This window comes from Corvus kubaryi, unplaced genomic scaffold (assembly GCF_017639235.1).
Source record: "Corvus kubaryi isolate FWS band 111438036 unplaced genomic scaffold, C.kubaryi_AGA036_p1.0 36978, whole genome shotgun sequence".
Taxonomy (NCBI): domain Eukaryota; kingdom Metazoa; phylum Chordata; class Aves; order Passeriformes; family Corvidae; genus Corvus; species Corvus kubaryi.
In genome coordinates this window covers 71,879-89,924 of record NW_024581000.1, presented here as the reverse complement: position 1 = coordinate 89,924, position 18,046 = coordinate 71,879, and the positions used below count along the sequence as shown (strand labels likewise).

At 53.6% G+C, this 18,046-nt stretch overlaps 3 protein-coding genes across 8 annotated transcripts in view; 2 read left to right on the top strand and 1 right to left on the bottom strand.

The window, feature by feature from the left end:
* The window catches only part of LOC121660864 (zinc finger protein 436-like), a 6,547-nt gene extending 1,797 nt beyond the window's left edge, over positions 1-4,750 (top strand). The window contains exons 1-5 of one of the 5 annotated variants that reach the window (XM_042020429.1): positions 55-272; positions 546-674; positions 1,433-1,527; positions 1,856-1,954; positions 2,739-4,750. In XM_042020429.1, the coding sequence (XP_041876363.1) occupies positions 1,440-1,527; positions 1,856-1,954; positions 2,739-4,615 (2,064 nt within the window). In that variant the 5' untranslated portion in view covers positions 55-272; positions 546-674; positions 1,433-1,439 and the 3' untranslated portion in view covers positions 4,616-4,750. Of the gene's footprint in view, positions 1-54; positions 273-542; positions 675-1,432; positions 1,528-1,855; positions 1,955-2,738 lie in introns of those variants that run through there. The other 4 variants (XM_042020427.1, XM_042020430.1, XM_042020431.1 and 1 more) reach the window with 4 other exon arrangements.
* A 594-nt stretch (positions 4,751-5,344) lies between these two features.
* LOC121660871 (zinc finger protein CKR1-like) lies at positions 5,345-8,285 on the bottom strand. Its single transcript, XM_042020451.1, has 3 exons — positions 8,073-8,285; positions 7,475-7,619; positions 5,345-7,094 (listed from the first exon to the last, which is right to left on the bottom strand). The coding sequence occupies exons 2-3, from the start codon at positions 7,560-7,562 to the stop codon at positions 5,779-5,781; spliced, it is 1,404 nt and encodes a 467-aa protein (XP_041876385.1). The 5' UTR covers positions 7,563-7,619; positions 8,073-8,285; the 3' UTR covers positions 5,345-5,778.
* Positions 8,286-9,304: 1,019 nt separating this feature from the next.
* IL4I1 (interleukin 4 induced 1) lies at positions 9,305-17,203 on the top strand. Of its 2 annotated transcripts, XM_042020440.1 has the most exons (7): positions 9,305-12,046; positions 13,786-14,000; positions 14,535-14,647; positions 14,836-15,037; positions 15,425-15,493; positions 15,732-15,865; positions 16,053-17,203. In XM_042020440.1, exons 1-7 carry the CDS (start codon positions 12,034-12,036, stop codon positions 16,876-16,878), a joined length of 1,572 nt encoding a protein of 523 aa, XP_041876374.1. In that variant the 5' UTR covers positions 9,305-12,033; the 3' UTR covers positions 16,879-17,203. The 2 variants fall into 2 exon arrangements, with proteins under 2 accessions (XP_041876374.1, XP_041876373.1); XM_042020439.1 differs by lacking the exon at positions 9,305-12,046 and having other exon boundaries at positions 12,944-14,000.
* The last annotated feature ends 843 nt before the right edge of the window (positions 17,204-18,046 follow it).

The following is an 18,046-nucleotide window of genomic DNA, read 5'->3' as shown; positions in this document are numbered from 1 at the left end:
CCCCCCCCCCGCCTTTTTTTTATTAATTCCTTCTTTCCTTCTTTCCTTCTTTCCTTCTTTCCTTCTTTCCTTCTTTCCTTCCTTCCTTCCTTCCTTCCTTTTTTAAACTCTTATCGTTTAGGATATCGGGGGGACGGGGCTCATCCGCTCCCCACGTGCGCGTCCCCACTTTTTTGGGGAAAAAGGGGCTTTTTTTTGGAAAGTAAAGGGACGGGGGTGGGGCGGGCGCCTTTGCCGACAGCACCTCCCGAGCCGGAGAGCCGGACCTGCAGGTAACAGGGAGATTCGCGTTGGGATGTGGAAAAAAAGGCAGAAAATGGCTTGTTTTTCCCCATCCCCGTCCTTCCATCCTCCATCCTTCCCTCAGGGTCCTGGATTCCCTCCCCTCCTCCCCCCCCCCCTTCCAGTCCCAGGGAAGAGGGAAAATGATAAAAAAAACCCCAAGACCTCCCCACCCCCCACCCCAAAATCCACCCCGTTGTCCTTTCACCTCGGTGGGGTTCCTTCGGATGTGGCGATCCCTTTATTTCCATTTATTTTAGTAGGATGGCAAAACACCGAGGAATAAATGAAGCAGGATGAGATGCTGGTGGGGGCTCCAAAATAAATAAAAATAAAGGGAAAAATAGCAGGAGGGATCCGTGCTGGAAATCGGCCGTTTATGCCCAGCATCAGTAAGTCGCTCAGAACCTGCAAATCCACCCTTTTCCCAACCCGTCCTCCAGGATTTAAATTAATAAAAATGAAATGAATAATTCGGATCCTTACGGACCCTCTGCTCCCCGAGGAGGATGAGGAAGGACGGGGGGAGCAATGGGAATTTGCTTTTCCGTGATTTTTGTAAAGGAAAGCATCAAAGACTCTTCCTACAGCTGGCAAAACTCCAGGTTTTCCCCTAACGCTCAGGGGATAATGGGGAAATAATGGGGTGATTTATCGTTTTTGGGCAGGAGGAGTGATTGCTGGGGGGGGTTGGGGATGATTGTGACGGGATTCTCTGGGAAGAGATTCCTAGACTCTGGGGATGAGCACCCAGTGTTTGGTGCATTGGGAATGAGCTGTGTGGGTAAAATTTGCGTGAAAATGAATTTTAGGGTCTAGATCTCTCAGCATAGCCTTGTCTGCAGATGACAGAAACTTGTTCTTCCTGGAAGGGGTTTTATCCCTTTTCAGTTACTTTTTAAGGAATCTTTGCATTTCTGTTCTCCCTTTCTGCTTCTTCCTGCCTATTAATTTTTGGAAAAAAGGAAAATTCCTGAGGCAGTAGGGGCAAAAGGTTGGAATTTCCTGCAGCACTGTGGGGGGAAGGATGGAGGGGTTTGTTTACCACCTGTCCCACGCCGTGATCCAACTTGGCCACGCCGTTGCCTTATTAGGGAATAATTATCCATTAAATTTTCAGTGCTTAATCCTCTCTTCTGGGTTCCCACAGCCCGGCCATGGAGCCCTGTGTGGTGCTGGACCCACGACAGAGAGCTCTGTATCGCGACGTGATGCAGGAGAGCTACGAAACACTCATGGCACTGGGTGAGGAGCCCACCCCTTCCCGGTGGAAAATTTGGGGATGGGATGGATGATTCACCTTGTTGGAATGCAAGGGGTGCAGGGCAGGGCAGCACCTACAAATCCCCCTTTTCCCAACCTGTCCTCTGGGAATAATAATAAATGAACGATTGGGATCCTCACCCACTTGCTGCTCCCCAAGGAAGATGAGGAAAGGCAGGGGGAGCAGTGGGAATCAACTTCTCCATTATTTTCTGGCAGAGGACAGCACTAAACCCTCTTACTACAGTTGGGAAAACTCTGGTTTTCCCCACAAACTCAAGCTCCGGGGATGAAAAATTATGTTTTCCAGAATTCCCCATTTCCAAGCCTGACCTCCTGTCCCGCCTGGACCACGGGGAGGAACCGACAGCCCTGGATCTCCACATATCCCAGGATACCCCAGCTGCAGGTGAGGCTCCAATTCTGCTCCTGCACGTGCAGGAGGGGGTTTTTTGCTGCCCATCCTTCCCTAAAACAGGTGGAATAAAAAGCAGAAGGGTTCCTTTCCCCTTCACCTTCCTTTTCCCACCACCTTCCCCTGTTCCCAGCCCCAGAATTACCCAACAAGTTGTATCTGTTCAAAAAGGAGCCTGTGGAGCAGTGGGAAAAAATGCTGAGAAGGGATTTAATCCATGAAATAGGTAATGGATAATGGGCAAACTCTGGGTTAGAAAAACAGATTAAAAGTTTAGGACACTACTCTCAGACCTGGAGGAGGCACTTCCTCCTGGAGACCCTCCTGGAACTTTCTCCGGGAAGTTCCTCCTGGAGGAGGAACTTAACAAAACCTGGGAGAGAAATTTGTTGTTGAGAACTGAACACCAGGAATGCAGAATTTATAAAGTACAAAGACACATCACATAAACCAGAGATGCTCATTCCGGGAAAAAAGGTAATAAAAAGGCAGAAAATGTGGATAATCGGCATGAGAAGAGAGAAATAAAAAACTAATTGAAGATAGAATGTTAATTAATTAAGAGAACTACATAACTTGTGAGGCAATGAGTGCTAATTCCTTTTTCTGCTAAAATATGTAAATCGTTCAAAGTTTTGATACTTTTGGTGGAGTGATCCCAAAGTACCTTCGGCGTTGAACAAAGGAATGTCGAATAAAGGAATGTTTCCAACCCAGCACATTCACTGGGGACTTTGTTCCTTGGTTTTTCTTTGTGTCTGGCTGTCTTTGCCTACAGAGCATGGAGCAGGAGCAGGGCAGGAAGCACCTCAGGAAGAACCTGCTGAGGAAAAGCCCAACACAGACAAGAAGCACCCTCAGCTCTCCGCAAGCTGGAGCGAGAACCACGCTGCCAACACCTGCGGCGAGTGTGGGAAGACCTTCAGCCACAAATCAGCCCTAGTGAAGCACCGGAAAATCCACACTGGCGACCGCCCACACACATGTCCTGACTGCGGGAAGGGCTTCATCCAGCGCTCCGACCTCACCATCCACCGGCGTGTGCACACAGGTGAGCGGCCCTACGGCTGCCCCGAGTGCGGGCGCCGCTTCAGCGTCAGCTCCTCACTGCTCACACACCGGCGCACGCACATGCCCGGCACCACTCAGCCTGACCGCTGCCCTCAGTGCGGCCGCAGCTTTGCTGACGCTGCAGCGCTGGCCCGGCACCAGAAGAGCCACCTGGGCGGGAAGCCCTTCGAGTGTGGCGTGTGCGGCAAGGCCTTCGCCTGGAGCTCCCACCTGGAGCGGCACCGCCGCATTCACACCGGGGAGAAGCCCTTCCAGTGCACGGAGTGTGGGCGGGCCTTCGCCTGGAGCTCCCACCTCGACCGCCATATGCGCACCCACGTCACCACCATCGCCGCCGGGGATGAGGAGGGTGTGGAAGCAGAAGAGGAGCCACCGCCGGCCCCGCGGAAATGTGCCGACTGCGGGAAGCGCCTCAACCACCAGACAGACCCACAGCGCTTTAAGCACAAGGGCACGCAGACCCCGCTCGCTGTCGCCGGCGCTGACCTTGCGCCACAGCCCCACTGCTGCGAGCAATGCGGGAAGTACTTCAGCCACAGCTCGGGCCTGCTCAAGCACCGACACGTGCACAGCTCCGAGCGGCTGCACCCCTGCCTGGACTGCTCACGCCGCTTCCGCTGCAGCGCAGCCCTGGCCAAGCACCGGCGCAGCCACGCACAGCCGTCCAACAACACTGACAATGCCACGCCAGCCACAGAGGAAGCAGCCAAACCGTACCCGTGCGGGGCGTGCGGGAAGAGCTTCGGGTGGGTGTCACACCTGGAGCGGCACCGCCGCGTGCACACTGGGGAGAAGCCGTTCCGCTGCGGAGAGTGCGGGCGCGGCTTCGCCGTGAGCTCCCACCTGGAGCGGCACCGGCGGGTGCACACGGGCGAGCGACCCTTCCATTGCGGCGACTGTGGCAAGAGCTTCGCCGTCAGCTCCACGCTAGTGGCACACCTGCGCACCCATGGCGCTCAGCCCGGCCAACCCCACGCCTGCCCCGAGTGCGGGAAGGGTTTCGGCTCACCGGCCGGGCTGGAGCGGCACCGGCGGCTGCATCGCGGCGAGAAGCCGTATCAGTGTGGGCTCTGCGGGAAGGGCTTCTCCTGGAGCTCCCACTACGACCGGCACCGGCTCACACACACTGGGGAGAAGCCCTTCTCCTGCGCCCACTGCGGGAAGTGCTTCGGCCGCAGCTCCCACCGCAACCGACACCAACGTGCCCATGCCCAGCGCGGCCCCGAAAAGCGCCACGTGTGCCCTGATTGCGGCAAAGCCTTCAGCCTTGGCACGGCCCTGGCGGCCCATCAGCGCCTGCATGGTGCTGGTGCCCGCAGCCCCCTGTCCCTGCTGCCACCCGCATGGTGGGAGGGTGAACAACGAGGGGGGACAGCCACACCCCCTGAGCTGTGGCCTGAGGATCCCAGCTCTGCTTTCCAGAAGCATTCCATGCCTTCCTCCTCTGCAGCGCCCAGGGGCTGGGCGGTCAAAGCTCTCCTGCCCCTCACTGGGGCATGGAGGCCTGGGCAGGGGGACGCCCTGCAAAGTGATGCCGCAACCCTGCCAGAGCCCTGGGTGTCCCTTCCTCCTACCAGCTCCTGAGGTGGGACTGGGGTGCTCAGAGTCCTCCTCTAGTTTTGGGGACACCCCATGGAGAGTGGTCTGTGCTCCTGCCCCAGGATGGGAAAGGGTTTGGGGGCCCAGGATACCCCAGAATGAGGGTCAGGGTGGGGATGGGGGGTGAAGCAGTGGGAAGGGGGCACAGGGAGGGGCAGCCATGCCTGCCAAAGGGGTTTTGGGGGGAGACGGAGAGGAGGGATGGGGGAGGCTGAGGGTGGATTTGGGGAAAGGCAGATGATCATTTGGGGTGGTGGGGAGACACTTTTCCCTATAACCCTCCTCATCCTCTGCCCTACTATTAGGGGGGTAAAAGTGGGGGACACAACTCGGGTGCATGGCAGGGTGAAACCACACAGGGAACCCCCTTCCTTGGGGATTTTTGGGGGCAAACAGCTCAGAAAAGAACCCTGGGGACCTGTACCCATCACCAGCACTGCTGGAACCTCCCCAGACTCTGCTGGGGATGCACCAAGGACAGGTTGGGATGCATTAAGGAGGGAATGCTGGAGAAGCCAGGCCAGGTTTCCTGGGCTTGGAGTGACAGTTAATAAAGTAGAAGGTAGTTGAGCCAAAAAGCAAAACCCCTCCGTGTGTGTCCACGTGGTTTTTGTCTCTGGGGAAGAAGAAGGTGCTCACGGGCTTTCCTACCTGGAGAAGGGAAAGCATCAGAGCACAGGGTTGGAGCACAAGGAGACACAGGTGTCCATGAGGTATGGGACTCCCAGTTTATTCCTGCCCTGTGCCAGCACCTCCTGCTCATCCTGAGCATCTTGCCCCCTCCATCCCCTTCTCCCACCGGCTGGCAGCACGAAGTAGGCACACCACCACTGGATTTTCACATCAGAACCAGCCCAGGTTCCCCCACCCTTCCCTGATGGAGCCAAGCGCCATTTCCTTCGGGAATAGGCTCCTTCTCCCCCAGGTTGTCCCTTTTCTGGGGTCTGGACTGCAGTGGGTGCAATGTTCACCCACTGCTGTGGGGAGACACCAGGGCAGATAAATCCCACCCTGTGGCATGACAGAGCACCCCTGTCACCCACCCCAGTGCCCTTCAAGTGTCACTTGGTGTCCTTTGGCTTGTCCCCAAGACAAGTTTTCCCTCGGCTGTCTCTCCACATCCATCACACCGAGGTGGGTCTTAGTCCTTAGGGCTCCTCACCGCTGTGAGCTCCAGGCGTGTCCCCCCCGAGCTGTGTCCTGGCAAGGGGCGACGGCCCCACGGCCTTGGGGAGGTGGCTACGGCGGTGCTTGGCGAGGTGCGAGCCCTGGCTGAAAGCCTCGCCGCACTCGGGGCACTCGAAGGGCTTCTCGCCGGTGTGAACACGGCGGTGCCGCTCCAGGTGGGACGCCCAGGCAAAGCCCTTCCCACAGTCGCCGCAGGTGTAGCTCTTGTGCTTGGCGTGGCCGCGCTGATGCTCCAGGAACGGGGGGGCTTCCCCAAAGCGCTTCCCACAGTCATCGCACTTGTAGGGCCGCTCCGGCGAGTGGGTCTTGCGGTGCTGCAGCAGATGCGCCTTCTGGGTGAAGCGCTCGCCACAGCTGCTGCAGGGGAAGGGCCGCTCGCCCGTGTGGACGCGTCGGTGCCGCTCCAGGTGGGATGCCCACACAAAGCCCTTCCCGCAGTCAGCGCAGCAGTGCGAATGCTCCCGGCGGTGGCACCGCTGGTGCCGCGCCAGTGCCGGCCCCGCCCGGAACAGCTTCCCACAGTCCCCGCAGCGCAGTGGCTTCCTGCCCAGGTGCGTGCGGCGGTGCCGCGCCAGGTCGGAGCTCTGGCAGAAGGTCTTCCCGCAGGCCGGGCAGCGGTGCGGCCGCTCGCCCGTATGGCTGCGGCGGTGCTTGGCAAGGTGTGAGCCCTGGCTGAAAGCCTCGCCGCACTCGGTGCACTCAAATGGCTTCTCGCCAGTGTGGACACGGCGGTGCCGCTCCAGGTGTGATGCCCACACGAAGCCCTTTCCGCAGTCCCCACACTTGTGGGGTTTGTTGGCGGCATGGCCACGGCCATGGGCCGCCAGCTCGGCTGCAATGGCAAAGCGCTTCCCACAGTCACCGCACTTGTGCGGGCGGTCACTGGCGTGGGTGCGGCGGTGTTGCAGCAGGTGCGAGCTCTGGCTGTAGGTCTCACCACACTCAGGGCAGCCAAAGGGCCGCTCGCCTGTGTGGACGCGCCGGTGCCGCTCCAGGTGCGATGCCCACGGGAAGCTCTTCCCACAGTCGGTGCAGCCAAATGGCCGCTCCCGGGCCGGTCCTTTGCCGCGCAGGGGTTTGACACAGCTGAGTTTGGGGAGCGCGGTGGATTTGGGGGTCCCGGGAGGCACGGCTTTGTCCGGGCGCTTCGCTTTGCGCCTGTTGGAGCCGAGGGACTTCTCCCGCTCCAGGCTGTGGGATGAGTGCGGTCCGAGCCCGGCACTGCTCTCTGATGCTCCGTTCTCTGCTGCTTTTTCACTCACCAGCCCCTGAGCTGCTGGGAAAGGGGAGAAGCAGGAAAAGGTGAAAGTGTGAGGAGTAGGATTTAAAACAATGGAGCAGCAACAGGATTCCCCTTAAAAATCTTGTTCTCCTAGAGAGCAGGAAGAGAAATACAACAGGGACCTGATCCCAGTTTGAACTGGGAATGTGGAGATGTCAAGGGCACTCCAGTGCCAGAGTTTTCAGTTTAAATTAGGAGAGATCAGTAACATCTTCCTGCAGAAAAAAAAAATAAGGAGAGGGCTGGGGTTTGAGGAAATCCCCCTGGAATTTGCCCGCATCTCTCCGCCCCTCTTCCCAAACTGCTTTGCTTGAAGCAAGGAAAGGATAGGGGAATATACAACAGGGAAAGAGAGATTTTTGGGGTGTCCTTACCCAGGGACATGAGGGTCTCATAGCTCTCGTGCATCACGTCGCGGTACAGGGCCTTCTGCCGCGGATCCAGCAGTACCCACGGCTCCATGGCAGGAGGGAGCACCGGGACAATGCAGACTCCTCCCTCGGGGCTCCCCAAAATCCCCTGCAGGGAGGAGAAATCCCTTGAAATCAAGGAATTCCCCCCCACAGCGCTTCCTGCTCGGGATTTGATGCTTTTCCTGTGGTCACTTCGAGGAATATCGGGTTTTCACAGTCCCTCAATCCGGGACTAATCCTGAGCGTCCCCGGCGCAACGCGGGAGCAGCGGGGCAGGAGGGTCCCTGCTTTTCCCCCCTCCTTTCTGGCAGACCCCATCCTACAGCAATCCCAGCCTCCCGGTTCCCCCACTCCCCATCCCACCGGGAATCAGCGATGGGGCCCTGGGGGCTGTATCCTAGGAGGATCCCCATCCCTGTGGAGCCCAGGGCTTCCTCTCCATCCTGCCTATCCCTTGTCCTCTCCCCAGAGGAGCTGCTGCTCCCGGGAACATACCCCCTGCCGTCTCTAGCCCCGCTGGGAGCCGAACCACATCCCTGCTCCTCTTTCGCCCCGTTACCTGCCGGCCGAGCCTGGAGCTGCTTCCACAGGGCTTTTCCTTAGGAGAAGTGTCCTCCCTTCCCACGCTGAGACTGAAGGGAAGGGGCGATGCCCAGACGCCCCATTGCACTCCCAGGACCACAAAGCCTCCCACAGCACGACACAATGGAGGCGATGCCGAGCATGGCTCCGCTCCGGAAGCCCGAGCCGGTATCCGGGAGATCGAGGAGAAGCCAAGAACCAGCTCCGTTTACCCAGAGCCCTCTAGAGGTAAGCCAGTCGCAGACCCGTCCCCGTACCTCCCACAGACCCTTTGGAACCGTGAGAACACCAGGGATCGCCCCCCCGCCCTCTCCTTCCCCGCCTCTTCCTCCCCCCCCTCTTCCCCACGCTTCTGCCCTGCCGCCCGCCCTGTCCCCCCAGTTGGGACCCAGAGGGTTTGAGGACCCTGCTGGAAGCTCAGCCAGGGAGGTTGAGATAACAGGAGCAGGGATGGACCGAGTGTTGGGAATGTGGAAAGGGCTCGCTGGGATTCCCCCCCAGGTGAGAGAGGGAATGCTGCTGGTTCCCCATCGCCAGCGGGCAGGAAGAAATTCGTGGTTTTCACCGGGAAAAGTAGCCCTGATGGTGTTTTCCTGGTGAAAACAGGTGGGTTTTTTCCCCTCAAAACTCCAGGTGAGCTGCTTATAAGAGCCCCAGGAATAAAAGTGGTGGGATAAGCACCCCTAAACCCACAGGCTGAGGCAGGAGGAAACCCCGGATCCTCAGGGTCCCCAAAGGGCTCCAGCAGCCACCAGGGAGCAATTGCAGGGGCCAGCAGCTCCAGAATTGCTCTTCCCATCACCCCACACTACTTTGGAGTAGAAAACAGCTTGGGAAAGAGGTTTATTCCTGGGAAAACTAAATGAAACTGGGAAGGGGGGCCTGCAAAGGAAGCAGGAAAGCCCAAGTGCTGGGAAGATGAACCTCGAGGATGAGGAGGGTAATGTAGGTCTCTGGCAGTGTCAGGGTGGCTGAGTGGTATAAGGCACCAGACTCAAGGCCCTGCTTTCCCTGCTGTGGGAATTCTGGTTTCCAAATGGAGGTGTGGGCTCAGATCCTACTTTTGACACCCACTTTTCCTAAAAACTAATTTTTTAATATAATTTTCTGTCTTTTTTTCTTTCCCTAGCCCTGATAAAAATTTGTCCCTGTCGTATCCACTCCCTTCAAACACTGGAAGCCCCAGTAAGATCACCCCAATAAGGAACCTTCAGTTCTCCGGGAACTCCATCAGCTCCATGTCCTTCCCATGAGGAGAACCCCAATTTTGAACACTTTCATCCAAGAACCTCCTCCCCGGTGCATTCATTTCTTGAATTATGCCCCCAATCCCAAAAGTTTTGCCTTGGAGTCGCACGAGTACGTGCAACAGGTGTATCCCGGGAATCCTCTGGGTGAGCAGGAAGTGAAGGACAAGAAAATGTTTTGAAAGGGCATCTTTCCTCAACAGGACCTGCCCACACTTCTCCAACCTGTGCCTGCCGGCCCAGACACTCATTAAGGCTAATTACCTTGTTAATAAATCCACACGGGTTTTTCCCTCCCTGTGCTTTACATATGCGGTCCTTTTTCATCACAGGGAAACGCTCCGAGGTGGACACCCTCCCCAATTCCAAGTGCTCTCCAACACATGCATGATGTCCCACACAACATGTGGAATGAAATCCCACTTTTTTCCCACTCCTTCCATTAAGAAAAGTCAACCTTAAAACCAGAAAACAACCATTTGGAAGGAAATCACCATCCCTTCTCCCGCCCTCAGATTCCCTGGGATTTCCGTCCCTCCCGCCATCCCTCTCCGAACCTTGTGATGCAACTGGAGGCAGGCGGAAACTCATCTTCCCGTAATCTTCAGGGAATCAACAGATCAAGAAAGCAGGAAGATGGGAGGGACAACTTTTGCAACTGGTGGATTGCTGGTGCCCAGAAAATAAATCCCCATCATCGAGGCTGATGGCAAAGCAACTTGTTGGGACATGCATTAATCCAGGTCTTACCAGGACAATGTGAAACCAGCTGCCCTCACTGCAAACTCTCTGCTGTTCCTGGGAATATGTGTCCATGCCAGTTTCATTATGCAATTCCCAAATTCTTCATAATTTTTTATTCCAGATAGAGAAAATGTGTGGTTTTGGAAGTTCAGCATCGACACACCACAGGGGAACAACCAGCGAACCACAAATCATGAAACATAAAACCAGACCCGAACCAAGAGGGTTTTTTTTTCCAAAAAAATGACACTTTTACCTTTTTTCAATCCAACTGGTGGATTTTCTTAAATGGGGATGTGCTCCAAGACCAAAAAAAAAAAAAAAAAAATCAGGAAAACCTTTCAATCCTTCAGTTTTTCTTAGAAGGAAACTTTCCACAGGTGTTTGTCACCCAATTTTAACCAAGACAGCACAGTGACACCCATTCAGAAGGGGTTGTCCCTGCTAATGGGCCATCATGAACTCAAAAACCATCAAGGGCCCCAAAAATATCCTATGACTCGTAGGATTGCATCATTCCATTGTGAAACTCCCCACCCTGGATGTACCACCTGGATCTGATCACATATAATCTCGAGGTCTAGGTACTTGGGAGGCCACCACCACTGGACGGATCCAGAGGAGGGCCAGAACTTCCACAGGGCCACCAGCTAAGACTGCAACCATCACTTCGACAGCACTGAAACTACTGCTTAATCAGACTGTGACCACCACCCCGACTCACAGGGGCCAGTTTGTACTCTGTGGTTTTAAGCCAGTTTTCTGTATTCATTGCATTTATTGTAATTTTGCTATTAAGTTGTAACTACGACTTAAAATCTCTCACAAGGTATTTGTTTGGGGTTAATTTCCCCTGCTGGTTTACTTTCAAACCAGCACGGCCTGGAACGTGGTATTGGGAATCCTGCAGGAACCATAAAAACACCCCCACACTCCACCAAAAAGCAAAATTCTGGGCAAAACCCACATTGTGGCTTCTCCCGAGGAGATCCCTTGAACACAGCACCAGAACCCCCCAGTTTCCATGTCACAATTCCAGCTAAACCAGGAGATCCCGTAAATGCAATCTGCAAAGACCCTTGACACCAATCTCCAAAATTCTACCTAAACTTTGACAGTTGGACAGAATGTTCCTCTATCCTGAGGTATTTTATGATCATATTTAATGAAATCCCACAGTTTTGTGGAGATTGAACGGGACAAAGCCCAATGAGGGCATTGTCTCCAAAAAGGAGACTTGAGCTCTTGATCCAAGAACCAAGGGATGGTTCCTCAGATGGGTTTACGGTGCTTTGGCAAGTCCAAGGTCTCCATTCTGGAAAAATGCTGGTCTCAGTTCTAGAAAAACACCCAGTTTTTGCCATTTCAGTGATGTTCTGGATGATCTTTAAGGTCTCCTTCCCACCTAAACAATTCTTCGTCCCCTCTATTCTAATGGAGACAAGATCAAGCCAAAATTGTGCAACACCCAAGTAGATTAATTTTCCCTGGAAATGCTCGTTTTCATCCCTGAAATAATATTTTGGATGCCAGCTCGAGGTCTTCCCTGGGTTCAGAAGGAGCCCCATGATGGTTACTCAGATTTCAGCGGGCTTTGTGCAATACTGGAAAAAAAACCACAGATGATTGTTCCCTTCTGGGAAATCTCTGCCTTTGGTGGAGCAGGGTGCGGTCACCGTACTGGGGTAAACGTGGCACATCCCGAAACATGCCGTGGACTGGTGGCTTTATGCCGGTGAATAAAGGGGAAAGAAACCCGGCAGAGGAACTGGCTCTGCTCAATTGCTGGTTCCCCTTCTCATGACAAATCCCACTTCACTCCCTTCCGTGTTGCACTGATTGGCAGAGGTTTTTCTGGAAGCACAAGCTTGCTTTTTTTTCTTCCCCTAAGCCAGGGTATAAAATGAATTCCAATCTCAGCAGAGGATTCATCTTCCTCCTGGCACGATGACTGGGATTGGTGAGTGACTCCTCCCCTCAATCCTGAGCTTTCTGTGGTTTTTTCCCAGTTTTCTTTCATCTTCACTGCCTGGGTTTGGTGTTTTGGTTCCATCTGGTTCCATCTGCTTCCATCTCTGGGCCACGTCCCAAGAGCACAGCCACAAACCTCCCTTTTTCCAGCTGGACTGTTCCATGGTCACCTGGACCTCCGGACACTGTGGGCAGGGGGAGACCTCCCTTCAGATCTGGGGCATGGGATTATCCTGGTTTTTCAGGAAACACAGGCACGAGCTTGGAGTCTCTGAGGGCCATCCTGGAGGATGCCTCCATGCTCCAGGTTGGTGGTTTCTCCACATCTTCCCCAAAAACACCTGATGGAAGATGGAGATTCAGCAGACACCTCCAAGAGCTGGTCCCAGGGTATTTGCTCTGATCTCCAAACAGGATCTCCCAAATGGTCCACTGTTTTTTTCCAATCCAGCCATGATGATTCTGTGACCAGGGCACATCAATCCAACCATATCCCACTGTTAACAGGACAACTGGAGCAGATTCTTCCTAAATATTTTTTACACTCGTGATTAGTATTTGAATCAGCTCAAGCGGCTGTGGAAACACCTGCCTCAGGTGTTGGATGATAAAGCTCCAAGGTGGATTCCCGGCAGATCCACCCGAGATATGTGACAGATCTGGGGCTGCTCTAGGAAAAAAAACCACAATTCCCAGGCATTTTCCAGCAGTGAGAATTACCCAAAGTGGGGTTTCCAAAGCTTTTTGTTTTTCCCTGGAAGAAAAATAGCAGCACTTGGGAGAAGGAAAAGAAAATTAAATTTGCTCTTTAGTTGTTCTGAAGAACAGAAACCAAAACTAGGCCCCCCCCCCCCCCCCCCCCCCCCCCCCCGGGGCAGAGTGTGGTGCTCAGCCCAAATGTTCTTTCACTGTGAAAATGTTAAACAATGTTGTGTCTGTTCTGGTGGAAATGGTCGGTTTGGGTCTGTTTGCTGCTCCCTGTGGGCATCTCAAAGACACAATAATTTTAAATGAGAGAAATTTAAACTGGGAGGGAGTTTTAAAAGGAGGGGATTTTAAAGGGGAGAATTTTAAAGGAGGGAATATTAAAGGAGGGAATTTTAGAGGAGGAAATTTTAAAGCAGAGTAAAATTCTCTTCTCTAAAATTAAGTAGAGAATTTTTAATTAGGGAATTTTAAAGAAGATAAATCCCATCTCTCTTCATCCCTCTAATCCGTCCATCTTTCTGTGAAATTTTATCTCCATCTCTCCTGCTTGTGCAAGTCTTCATCAGATCCATGTGTCCAATCCTGTCTCTTCCCTCCACCTTTCACATAAAAACTTCTCGAATTATCCAGGTATGGGAAAGGTCACTTGGGACAACAAGGTGCCTCAATTCTTTGCACATGAGTGACACTAATTACCGTTCTTGGAAGCTTTGGAGCTTATTCTAAGGAGGTCAGAGTCATTTTGAGAGCTCACCACAGCAGCTGTACAAGCAGAACATGAATATGGAGAAATAAAAAATCATCTATGGGTTGATTTCTCTTAAAAAGATGAATCACCATCACCGACATCTCTTGACACCTTTCATGACGGACCTGCTGATGCCAGGGATTTCACAACCACCCCAGTTCCTCTTTTTAGGTCTTGGATACCAATGTCCTTGGAGCCAGTCTGTGCCATCAGGAATGACCTTGAGTGCCAAGGCCCCATTATTCCCTTCTCTTCTCTTCTTCCCTCCCCAGTCCTCTTCCAAATCCTCCTGCTCGCGGGTGTCCTGAGCGCCAAGCAGTTTCCATGCTTTCCCGAGTATTGTCTCCATGATCAGGACTATGAGGAGCTGCTGGAGATTGTCCGGAATGGGCTGGAGCCCGCAGCTCACCCGGCGCACGTGGTCGTGGTGGGTGCAGGGATTGGCGGGCTGACGGCAGCCAAGCTACTCCAGGAGGCTGGGCACACGGTAGGAATTCCACAAGGCTCTGCTGGGCTTGTTTCCCTCCTCTAAAGGTCTTCCAGGCTGGAGAGGGAAAAGGAAATTAAGTTGGTCAACCACAATGGTGGGAGAAGGAAGGGAAGGCGATTTTTCACCCGACATTGGTTCCTGAGAATCAAATGAGCCCTTCACATTCTGTATTTAGGGCAGCAGAAATCCCAGGGGTTTCCAAACCATCCCACGGCACCTGTGGGTCTCAAAGAGGGTTTCCAAGGCATAGAGGGACAGATTGGTGCTGCTTTCAAAGCCCTTTTGAATCCTGAACCACCTCGAGAACCTTCTCACCAGAGCTGGTGTCCAAATGTGACCCAGGAGTTGGGAAATGAGAAACTGCCCCATAGGCAGAGGTGTCTTGGCCAACAGAGGAGGGTTTGAATCTACAGGTGCTTCATTTGCCATCTGAAGGGGACCTGTCCCACCCTCTGGACCTTCTTTTGCAGGGCGTTTCACGTCAAAGAAGCCATTTCCCAAATGCTTCTGATCTCCACCCACATTTTTTAGGTTACCATACTGGAAACGAGCAGCCGGGTCGGGGGGCGGATCCGGACGTACCGCCCTGAGGGACAGGACTGGTACGTGGAGCTGGGGCCCATGCGCCTGCCAGGCAAGCACAGGTGAGAGCGTGTCCAGCCCCATGGTCAGGTGAGGGACTGGCCCAAGGCACCTGACCAATCTGGGGACCAATTCGTCCCCATTGCTCCCCTGGGGTTCAGCATCCATGCCAAGGGGACAAAATGCTTTGGTGGCAGAAGTGGGGGCTTGGTTGTTGGCTCCTGGCACCGTCACTCTGCCCTTTTTCCAGGATTGTCCGTGAATTCATCCGCCAGTTCGACCTGAAGCTGAACCCCTTCATCCAGAGGGACAACAACACCTGGTACTTCCTGAAGGGTGCTCGGGTCAGGGCGGAGGAGGTAAACAGGAACCCCGACATCCTGAATTACACAGTGAAGCCATCGGAGAGGGGCAAGAGCGCTGTCCAACTCTACCGGGAGGTACTGAACAAGGTACGAGATTTTCCCGTGGTGTCCCCTCACCTGAACGATGAGTTGGGGAGCACTTGGACAGGAGCTGGAGAAGACTTGGCCATGAACTGGGGAAGACTCAGCCCTGAGCTGGGGAAGAGTAGGGTCCTTATGGAGTGAAAAGTAGAGAGGCTCATTCAGAAACAAGGGCAGGTGGTTGCAAAACCCCTCTTTGTTTACAAGAAATCCTTTGGAATGGGTCCACCAGGACTTGGATGAGCAGAAAATTCCACACCAAGGCAGAGCCGCCTGAAACTTGATGTCCAGAAGCTCCAGGGGTTACCAAACCTTGAACTCCTGAGAGAATTTCGGGCAGCACTTTGGGAAATGGATCTTTTTCCTTTGAACATATCAATGTTTCTTCTCCAGGCTTTTAAGACATTCCAGACCACGGATTGCAGGAAGTATCTGGCTCAACATGACTCCTTCTCCACCAAGGTAACGGGCTGGGGCTCAAGGGTAAATTTAATCCCAACTCTTGATAATTAACCTGCTCTCCCTGCTTTGAGAAGGGTCTATGTCACTCTAGTCCCATTCTCTGACACCTTTTGGATGCTTTTCCCTAATAAATGATCCCTTCTATTTAAAAATGCTGAGAAAGGGTCCAGCACGGCTCCAATGGAGCCCTAACTGAGGTAACAACCTCAGGCTGTGTCTCTTCTCCTGGGATCTCCAGGAATATTTGATCAAGGTGGGGGGGCTGAGCCGAGGAGCTGTTGAGATGATCGGTGACTTGCTGAATGAGGACTCAGGGTTTTACCTGTCCTTCCTCGCCTCACTGTGGGACTTCGACATCTTCGACAAAGAGAGGTGAGTGCTGTCCCTTCAGCCCAACCCTGTTCCCACAACGGGAAACGTCAAGAGTGATTCCAAACGGGAACCACTCGCAGTTCGATGGGGCCTCCAAGCTCCACTGGTGTCTCCAGAAGAGCTCAGGTTTTTATGCTCCCTAAACCCTGGCATTCTTCCCACATCTCCCACTTCTCCTCCCTTCCAGCTTTGATGAAATCACCGGAGGGTTTGACCAACTGCCCAGAGCCTTCCACAAGGCGCTGCCCAATATCGTCCAGTTCAACTGCACCGTGGAGAAGATCATGACCAAGGGCAACAAAGTCCGAGTGTTCTACCGTGCTCCGGACACATTGGCCCCGACGATCATCACTGCAGATTATGTCCTTGTCACCTCCAGCGCCAAAGCTACCAGGCACATCCAGTTCCTGCCGCCACTGTCCCCTGCTAAGACCCACGCCCTGCGCTCCATCCACTATGCAAGCGCCTCCAAAATTATCCTGGCGTGCTCTGAGAAGTTCTGGGAGAAGGACGGGATCCACGGAGGGTATTCCATCACCGACCGCCCCTCCCGCTTCATCTACTACCCCAGCCACAACTTCTCCAGCGGGGTGGGCGTCATCCTGGCTTCCTACACCTGGAACGATGATGCCGAGTTCTTCCTGCCCCTCACGGACGAGACGTGCCTGGATGTGGTGCTCCAAGACCTGGCTGACATCCACCAGGTGAGCAAGGAGTACCTGCAGTACACCTGCGACCAGTACGTGATCCAGAAGTGGCAGCTGGACCAACACTCCCTGGGGGCTTTCGCTGCTTTCACCCCGTACCAGTTTGTGGACTACTCGCAGGCCCTGTTCGCTCACGAGGGCCGGGTCCACTTTGCCGGGGAACACACGGCCCAGCCCCACGCCTGGATCGACACCGCCATGAAATCAGCCATCAGGGCCGCCAGCAACATCCACCACGACAGCGGCGAATCCCCGGCGTCAGACAGGGAGTGGTTTGCGAGACTCAGACAGAGGGAAGAGCTCTGAGTGTGCCCCCAGCCATTTTTTGGTAGTGCGAATCTAGTTCTTTCCAAGAAAAATCAGCAGAATTCATCGGCAGCGAAGGTGTTAAAGAACTGAGTGTCTTCAGGCAGGACCAACTGGTTAAACACGTCATGGGGAGAGAAGGGAGCACTGAAATAGTAAATCAGAGTTATAAACACTTAATGGGGGTAGGAGGGAGCACTAAAACCAGGCAGTGGGTTCCAGGACTCTGCTTCCCCTTGTCCACCACTGTAATTCCCAGTTTATTTGTGTGCGAGGCACTTCATGGAATGACTAAGGTGAAATAAAGGTGGGAATTTCTGGTTTCCTTGTGTCTGAGAGCAGTGTCATCACATATATACCACGTCACCATGCTCCAGCCCTTTGGGAAGTCATCACCTTCACTGTCCTCCCCTTTAAGTGGTCCAACACAATTCATTAATTAATCAATCCCTAATTCCTGGCTAGTAATAATGATTCCCCATGGCACTGGTGAGGATGTGGTCCCGGTGTCTTCTACCTAAACCATGGCCAGCACCAAGTTGATACAAGTATATCAAATAAATCATCCTGAATCTTCAAAGCAAACCCATGGTTTTGCTGGAGTTTGTCATCTCAGCAGTAATTTTCCTAAATTCCATAGCCTTGGAAACTCCATCTGTGCTGCAAGTGGGATTTTTTTGACAGGATTATTGACAGGATAATGATAAACGTCCAAAGGAAACACCAGCCTGGTTGCTGACCTTCACTGTGGTCACATCCTTGGCCTGTAATTCATCCCAATACCCATAAAATTCCAAACTTGCCTCTCTGCCCCTGACTCCACATAGCCAGAGGGGAGCAGCTCCAGGTTCATTCCCGGCCCAAAAACAGAGATTCGGCTCTCACTGGAGGCAGCAGGGATGGGATCAGGGGAGACCATCACACCCCTCAAGTTCCCCCCTGCATTGGAGAGGGAGATTTATCCCCATTTACACCAATTAAATCCAGCTAATAATTAATTAAGTACAGAGTGATCACCAGTAGCACATTATAACCTTGGCCAGGCTGTTTGCCATCAAAGCACTTTTGGGAGGCCCAACCTCCGAAATCAAAAATCTCACAGATAATTGTTATTGTTATCCCTCATTTCTTCCAGTTCTGTAAGGTACATCCCTTATGGAACATGGGG

Bases quoted from the DNA above. Each gene is read 5' to 3' on its own strand.
- IL4I1 (XM_042020439.1), top strand. From the start codon at position 13,698: ATGTCCTTGGAGCCAGTCTGTGCCATCAGGAATGACCTTGAGTGCCAA. The intron at 15,494-15,731 runs GTAACGGGCTGG...TGGGATCTCCAG, and splicing joins ATGACTCCTTCTCCACCAAG to GAATATTTGATCAAGGTGGG. The intron at 15,866-16,052 runs GTGAGTGCTGTC...CCTCCCTTCCAG, and splicing joins GACATCTTCGACAAAGAGAG to CTTTGATGAAATCACCGGAG.
- LOC121660871 (XM_042020451.1), bottom strand. From the start codon at position 7,562: ATGGAGCCGTGGGTACTGCTGGATCCGCGGCAGAAGGCCCTGTACCGC. The intron at 7,095-7,474 runs GTAAGGACACCC...CCCCTTTCCCAG, and splicing joins TGAGACCCTCATGTCCCTGG to CAGCTCAGGGGCTGGTGAGT.